We start from the raw sequence: 8,599 nt of genomic DNA, 5'->3' as shown, positions 1-8,599 counted from the left end.
TTTTTTTTTTTTTTTACATTGATTTTTCACAGGACTAGCAGGAAACATTTTGGAAGTATAACACTTAATCACTACATCTGGGAGATGACAGTTCTGCTTTGATGAGTCCCAGCTGCCACAGAAGAAGTTACAAATGGATTTCAAAGAGTTCCAATGGAAGAAATGAGATGCTAATAGTTCTTCAGTTCAAGTTTTCAAAACATGGCTTGATTGCTTTGTTTAAAGTGAGCTTCAGGTAAATTAGTATCATCCAAAAAGGAATAAAAAAGTTAAAGTACATTGTAACTTAGATTCTGACATTTAGTTTTAAACCTTCTTCCTTCATAATATTAAAAAAAGAGCAGTGCTCATTAATCAAGAAATGGCAAACATAATTATAGTTAATTTTTACTTAACATTTGTTAAGTTCTATGTTCTTAAGTACCGTAGTATTAGCTTATTCTAATCTCCATATTTTATAGAAGGAATATCTGATAAGAGATGTTGAAAATTTGCTCAGTCTCAGTTTGAATTTTTCTTTTTTGGTAAAAGCTATACATTTTTCAGTGCTAAAGTTGGACCTAAATTATTGCTATCAATAGAGAAATGATTAGTAAATTGATTGACTTTAATTTTCAAGTCAATTGAGATCATTTTTTATCTTAGTTAATTTAAACTTTTTAGTGCTATAGTATACTTTAACTTTCAAAATTGGATGCAAATTTCACATGCAGGAATCTAGCTCCAATAATATATATTTTTTATAACAGCATTTTCAGTTAAGGGAATGGTGTTCATTTAAACTAGCAAGTGAATATTCTTTGTGGTAAAAGTATAAATATGACTCTAATTTGTGAACTTGTCAATCATTCTGACTAGCCGAAGATTTAATTTCTCTTTAGCATTCAGTCCATTTTCTTTCTGCATATGTAATTTCAAGGGCCACACCTGCAAGGAATTATGTTAGAAAGAATGTCATGATGTGACTTCTATGCTAATGGATGTTGTTTTCATGAGATAACTCAATTTCTGGGGGAAAACACAACCTCATCACATTACTTTTAATATCATCTTCTTTTTGCCTAACATAAAAGAAGGAAGGAGAAGAATAGTTTGTTTTTCGGAAGAGAAGTATCGAAATGAAAAATGAAAAAGGCAAAGGAGACAAACATGCTTTTTGAAAGAAGAGAACAGTCAAGAATTATGAATTGAAGTGTGACTATTGTCAATTTCTTGCTCACTTTGGGCCACTCTGACTCATTATTCTACATACAGGAGGTGGTAAATGTTCAAATAAACTAGCTGAAACTTAAGCATCCTGTTTTTTTTTTAATTGTATAAAAAGAAATCAATTGCTCATGTCTCGATTCATTTAAATTATATAGAATTATCCATATCCAGGTCCTTTAACTGTGCTCTGAAGCTGAAATTCATGCCAGGTAATACAATGATGTTTATAAATTCAAACTAATGTTTTTCTTTATAATTCTCTTTGCAGATTCACAAACATTAGAATCACATAAAATATCCACACATGCAATCGAGAAGCAAAATAATATAAAGATGAGTAATCATTTTAGAATTGCAAGAGTTTCACCCAGTTATGCCATTCACATTCCTTATGGTGACTTGGGAACCTCATGTGACATCAAAATAAAAATGAGACTTTGCCACTTATTTTTTTTTAAACAGCTTAGAAAATTTAAAAGAACATAAAAGGAAATAGTCCAGGACTTCCCAGACTAAAGTGTGAATACTGTCAGCAAATTCATGGCTTTGATTACAGAACAGTCAGGAGTTCAGCTGTTCCACTCCGTCTTGTTCACTTGAAGTTAATATGGAATCAGAATTTGCAATTAACACAAAGTACTCTGTAATATTTTGCCTGCTTATCAAATAGAGCGGCCTTTTTTCGCCAGCTGCATTATTATCTCCTTTAAAGGCAAAACAAGATAGAATAAAATTTCCTCTTATGTTCCTCTTGACGATCAAATTAACTTCTATACCAGGTACAAATGAAAACATGCCAAAGAAACCTTTCTAAAGCAACTAAGAGAATGAGATGCGCCACTGCCGGGAGACTTAGCTCGCTCCTTAGCCATTTGGTAGGGAACAGTCAGGGTTAGCAGGGAGCAATGGCAGAAGCCACAAGTCAGTAAGCTTGGGGTGGGAACAGGAAATAATACTTTCAACTGCATCATATAAAATCAAATTGCTGTCCAGAAGGCAAGGAGGCAGGGGAGGCAGCTTCACAAGCAAAAATATAAACATAAAGGGTAGCTACCAAGAGAGTCATGTTTCTCAAAGACACACGCCTGTCAGCTTTCTCCTGTGGAAAGGGGTTAAAGCTTTTAAATGAACTGGTGTGATCAGTGCAAACTTAAAAGGACCAAAAAATGAATGTAGAAACAATAAAAGCAAATAGCAGGACCGAGGCTACCTCGAGTTCTCGCAGAATTCCCGACTGTCCACAGGTTTCTAAATCCTCCAGCGCTTGAGACCAGAAGTTCTCCTCTTGCTCAGCCTCTGCACAGTCGGAAGTCCCTGCAAAACTGTCACCATGAAACACAGTCAGGGTTATGAATTTACCAAACATAATTTTTTCTCCATATACAGAACATTTCTCTTTTACCTCAAATGCACAAAAAACAAAAATAAAAATAAGAGAGAGAGAGAGAGAGAGAGAGAGAGAGAGAGAGAGAGAGAGACTTTCATTTGGATATGGCTTTCTTTTAACTGTGGCCTCTGAGTAAAGCCAGCTTGGGTGTAAGGATATTTAGGAAATGCAAAGTGTCATAAAGAATAAAAGATTGGTCCATGTTTTATCTCTGACTTGCAGATTATTCGTAGCTACTGCTAAATGAGCTGCATTATTGACATAGCCCTGTTGGAATAGAGCTCAACATGGGTGCATATCTTAGCTGATTCAATCCCCAGTACAGAAAAACATAAAAATCAATAAGAAATGAGAAGGAGTAACGCACAAACTGAGGACGTAGTTTATAAAAGTTGACTTCCAGAGCCAGAGACAGTGGTGCACACCCGTAATCCCAGCTACTCAGGAGGCTAAGGCAGGAAGATAGTGAATTTGAGGCCAGCCTCATCAACTTAGTGAGACCCTGTCTCAAAAAAGAAAACACACACACATACACACACACACCTACACACACACACAAAACTGGTGACTTACCCCAGTGCTACCACTGTTTTCATTGGAGGAAACCTAGCTGTTGTGTTGCATGGTGGTGCCAGGCTGTCACTAGTCAGGCACAAGTTTTAGAACCTGCCTTATGGCCACCATGGATGATTATGGTAGCTTCAGGAAGTCAATGGTAACAGTATGTGCCATGGCAAATTGAGAACTTCAAATCTTACCCAAATAACTGACCACAAAGTGATCTTAGATGGGGCAGCAGTGGATGGAAACCTTACCCACTGGTTGTGGAACGGTCCCACTCTTCATTATTCAGGCCCACATCTGGGTAAGTCTGGCTTCGAGGTTTGGGGACTGGGGATAAGCTTCCTCTCTGTTTTGGACTCCTCCAGTCATAGGTGTTGAAATTGTATCCTGAGGCCTGAAAACTGGTGCCTAAAATATAAACAAAGTGTTAAGACGGGGCCTGGAGATTATTTACCCCATCAAGAAAAGACCTCATCCGTGAGCAGAGAGGTGGCATAAGGCAATAGCAACAGCAGCAACAACCTTGAGCATACAGTGGTGCTTATCATGTACAAAGTGCTCTGTGCACCTTCTTTAATCTTCAGAGCCAACTTTGAAGATAGGTACTATTGTTATTGTGTTTTATAGCTGATACCAAAGGGTTAGAACAGCCACATCAGGTACCCAAGGTGACTTGCTGACTTTCCTGGGGGTTTTCAAGCCATAACTTTAGGAGAATCAATCTTCAGATCCCCAAGATCCATAAGCACTTCTTCCCCAACTGACATAGCTGATACCATGCCAGTTCCTCCGTCTCACTTCCCCTCTCTTAATTGCTCTTTGTCACGTTACAAATGAAAAACACATTTATCATCCATTTCAAACCTTTGAAGGTGCTTGGCTTGGGGGATAAAAAAAACCCTCCAGCTGCTAAATCAAGGAATAATCTAGAAAAACACTCATTCCTATGAGCAGGTCTTTTAGAACCTAGGTCTTATTTTAACCAGGCAAACGCATGGCAAAGGTTTTTACTCCTTTTTCATCCATCTCTCTGTCTCTCAGGACTGTAGTTTAGAAGTAAGATGCCAGCCTGAGAAGATTGGTGCATCAGTGTTTATTTGAATTGCAAAATGAAGACTGACTTCTTTGTTACAGGAATTAAGTCTGATTAGCTTGGTGGGTAAGGGAGTGAGGGATGGTTCTGGCAATTGGATTACATAATGGACATTTCCCATGAGTTTGAGTTAAGGCAGTGGCTTCAAGATTTTGACAGAAATATATTTAAAGCTTATTTACAACAAACTAGAAATTACATTTAACTTGGAGGAGAAAAAAAATGTTGATGATAACTTTATGTGTCAGGGTATGAAGTTTTCCCAAAATTCTTCTGTGGGTTCAAGTGCGACAATAGAAACTTGACTCTAAGTCTGACTCCACAGTCATCACAATTGCTTCGCCCACCACTTTGGGTTGTGATGTATGTGTGTGTGTTGTGTATGTGTTTACATGTGTGCAATACAAGGCATATACATTGAAATGCTTCAAGCATTTAATATAGCCAACAGGCCTGGGCCCCTGTTTTCACATACAGTTAAATGGCCTGCTCATGTAAGAGGACTGTCTCCATTGACATCCTTGCTGCATCTTCCCATTCACTTTCCCTCCACTGAGGTCACAACCTGTGATGTTCCTCTGGCTGCTAAGTAGAGACCAGGGAAAGCAGGATGTCTAGGCATAGTGCTCCCTGATCAAAACACTGGATCTCAAGAAATTAGGGCAAGTCCCAATACCCACTGATGGAAATCCTCTATGAACCTTCTGCTTCCAGTCCTTAGAGCAAGGGAAACATAGTAACAGTGGTCCACGTTATGCTTTGAATATAGCCCTTGCTGCTCTCTCACTGCAATTTATTTTTAAAATGGATGTGTTTCTTTCTCTTCCTCCCTCCCTGCTCCTCCCTAATCTCCCCTGCCCTAATCTCAGGGGAAACAGGATTACCTTTCTTCCTCATTTTAGGCAGATTTAACCCACCACAGGAAGGAAGTAATCCAGACTTTGGGATGGTAGTGGACCATCTCAGAAGTAACTGTCTCCCAAATTAATAAGTTAATTACAACTCCAACAGAGAACACGTGGAAGGTAACCTTTGAATCACGTCTTTAATAGCCTGCTGATGGGCAGAATCACAGCCGCTGGGACAGGAGTTCCCTGTATTTCTCCTTTGCTAGCAAAGCAATGAACCTTCCTTTTCTTTTTTCTCAAACTCATGTCTGCATTATTGGATTGGCATTGGGGACAAGGACCAAGCTTTCAGCAACACTATTAACAGTTCACTATCTCATTCTCTTGGATAACTGCAGAAGTGTGGCTAGTCATTTTTATAACCCCCTTTGAGGGGCTATTCATTTTCTCATTCCAAACCAAACCAACCAGCCCCTCGTATGCAAAGTCTCATTTCTTCTTATACAAAAGGCAGAGACTAGTACTCCACTTTCTTTAACTGGCTTTAAACTCATTAAGAACCAAACTCATTGGTGGTGTCCTCTCGGGGGTCTTCTTTTCAGATAAGCATTAACCTGTAAGACTGTTAGGTTCTCTTAGGGAATTCCAACATGTTTTAGACTGGGCAGAATAATATTCTGATGTTCTTCCCATTATTTCTAAGTAGTTCTTGGTGACTTGGGTGGGAGTAAGAGGATGGGCTTGAGCAGATGTGCAGCCCCATCTGTAGGAGTGCAGACCAGGAAAGGCACATGCATCCCTAGCAGCCATGTTTACATTTGGGTTTTTTTTTTTTTTTTGTACTGGGGATTGAACTCAGGGGTGCTTTACCACTGAGCCACATCCCAGCCTTTTAAAAATATTTTATTTCGAGACAGGTCTCGCTGAGTTGATTAGGGCCTTGCCAAGTTGCTGTGGCTGACTTTGAACTTGGGATCCCCCTGCCTTAGCCTCCAGAGCTGCTGGGATCATAGGCATGTGCCACCGCGCCCAACTAGGAGGCCTTGTTTTAATGAGTGCTATAAAATGATGCATTAGTAGAAATCAGAGCAGAAGAGAATAGGATTCAGATCTCTTTGATAAAGTCGGAAGACCTGAGTCTGGTCCCAGCACTTCCCTATGCTATGCTGATCCCAAGATCAAAGTAAGAAAAAACCTCAGTCCACACACCAGCCCTGCCACTCGCTCCTCCCCTGGTAGCCTTGGCAAGCTACCCTTAGTATAAAATAAGGATGGTGATATGGGCCATTTAAAGGGAATAAATATACATAAATCATACAAAAGGGCTTAAAACCCAAGGAGGCTTCCATGAACATAGCCATCCATTGTTGTTATTTACTATACTCTTCAACCCTTTGAGATCTCAGCTTCCTTACTAATGAGGTAGGGAGACTAGGGCAGGAGGTAAACCCCAGCATATTCATGCAGTGAACATTTGAGAGCCTCCTGGGTGTCAGGTGCTGTATGGGAAAATTAAAAACTAGGTTCTTGCCCTCAAAACTGGCACTGTTGGCCATGTGTATGGGAGAAGGAGGAGGAGAAAGTGTGAGTTCCAACAGCATGTGAAAGCCCCCCTGTTGGAGGTGGAGTGTGGGTCATAAAAGGTGCCACATGAAAGATGGCATATAAGCTTGGAGAACAGGCTGGCATTGACCAGGTGGAAATGTTGGGTAAGTGTTGCCCAGAAGGAGAGAGAGAGAGAGAGAGAGAGAGAGAGAGAGAGCGCTAGCTGTTGTCATGAACCCTGATTCCCGTCCTTAATTCCATCAGTGGTTTCTACTTCACTCCCAAGGAGGAAAAAGTATTTTAGGATATCCTGGTCCTTTCTACTACCTGTACATACTCCTTTCTCAGAAGAGGAATGTGATTTGCCTAATTAGTCAGATTTGGAAAAGGACTCTGGGCCTGCACGTTCACCCTTTCTTGCCTTTCTCTGGGCTCATTCTCTCCCACTGCTGCTGTGCTATAGTTAGCAAACCTGGGTGCTACTCTTGAGACTTTCTGAGCTTGGTGGAGGTTGGGAGGCCAATGGCAGGTAGTTACCTGACTGTGGCAGACTACCTGTTGTCTGCGAGAACACCTGTTCCCCACTTCATTCTTAGTACCAGAATGCCAGTCTTGAGGTGGGAATATTATGGATCAGACTAAAACTACTTCTTAGCCTCTCTCAAAGCTAACTGTGACCTGATAAAGGTTCTGGCCAATCACACGATCAAGGGAACTTCCGGGAAGTTTCCTTACAGCTTTTGTTCTGATTCTGGGACTGCAAATGAAATAACTGGAGCACTGGTAACTGTCTTGGACCCAGAGGTAACTTCAAGGACGGAATCCAAGTGCTAAGTATAAAAAGGCAGAAATATTTCACTGCATAGGTCCTTGATAACATTGTAGAGTTATGTTTCAACTCTGAAATGCCTACATTTTTATAATTTAAATCACTGTATTGTTAGAATTTTCAGTTCAGCTTCAACAAATCCAATGGATTGGTAATCAGTTGGGTAACAATTTGTTTTATAAGATCATAATCCTGACATTACTGTTTCTATATCTAGCTTTTCTAGGAAAACAAATAAACAAAAAGAACCAAGGACCAAAGCTTGCTTAGAGATTAGAGAATAGTAAGGAGTTGGGTGTTATGTGGAGTCAAGGACGCTGTGAGGAAGACTAGCTTACAAAGAACTCTGTGTTAAACTGCCGACTTTTGACTTTAGCCTGTAACAATAGAGAACCAGCAAGGGAGGTTTCTGGTTTGTTTTAAGGAGTGTTATTTGGCTTTTCTAAAGACCCCTGATAGAAATATGAGCTGGTAAGATGCTGAAAGTAAGAATAAGATGCTGAAAATAAGAAGCAAAGTGGAGAAGTACTTAGTCACTCAGGCCTGGGTGAGGTTGTGTGACAGGCAGAGGTGATGAGCTGGGTGATCCAGGAGCATGCCTGGCCCCAAGGACACCATGGGCTGATCTGCCTGCTCCAGACTCCAGGTCACAGTGTAAGAAAAATAAATCCCTGGCTCCTTATAGTGCCATTACTTGGATTTTCTTTTATAAGCAGCTGTACTCAATCCCTACCTGATGCAGGTGAATGGTGACACTATGATTTCAAATAAGGAATATCTGAGGACAGTTAGGTTTGGACAAAGGCAAGATGGTTGCCAGAGTTAGAAAGAAGTGAACAGGTTCAGGAGACTCTAATCTCAGGAGTCAAATTTCCAAGCTAGGGAAGCCCAAGTGTAAGAAAAATTAACCGCCAGAGATAGAGTTAAACTGTTCTTATTGAATAGCAGCATCAGCACATGAAACTAAAATACATGTATGACAACAGAAACTACATCTTAGATTAAAACTTGGTAAAAGAAACACATTGAAAAAAGACACCATTAAAAAAAATATGTTCTAAGTCAATATTCTTTTGATTTAGAATTGGAAAACTTTCTTCTTTCCTCCTCCTCCTCCTCTTCCT

General features: G+C 40.0%; 1 protein-coding gene across 15 annotated transcripts in view; it reads right to left on the bottom strand.

Moving 5' to 3' along the window:
- Grip1 (glutamate receptor interacting protein 1) overlaps positions 1-8,599 on the bottom strand; it is a 383,234-nt gene that overhangs the window by 26,209 nt on the left and 348,426 nt on the right. For 9 of the 15 annotated variants that reach the window (XM_048805484.1, XM_048805527.1, XM_048805535.1 and 6 more), the window contains 3 exons: positions 3,412-3,568; positions 2,420-2,531; positions 2,264-2,308 (listed from right to left, as the gene is read on the bottom strand). In XM_048805484.1, the coding sequence (XP_048661441.1) occupies positions 2,264-2,308; positions 2,420-2,531; positions 3,412-3,568 (314 nt within the window). The remainder of the gene's footprint in view (positions 1-2,263; positions 2,309-2,419; positions 2,532-3,411; positions 3,569-8,599) is intronic. The other 6 variants (XM_048805545.1, XM_048805556.1, XM_015483046.2 and 3 more) reach the window with 1 other exon arrangement.

The sequence above is a fragment of the Marmota marmota genome, unplaced genomic scaffold (assembly GCF_001458135.2).
Source record: "Marmota marmota marmota unplaced genomic scaffold, marMar, whole genome shotgun sequence".
In the NCBI taxonomy this organism is placed as follows: Eukaryota; Metazoa; Chordata; class Mammalia; order Rodentia; family Sciuridae; genus Marmota; species Marmota marmota.
The sequence above is the reverse complement of the archived record's forward strand: the minus strand, read 5'-3'. Positions and strand labels throughout refer to the sequence as shown.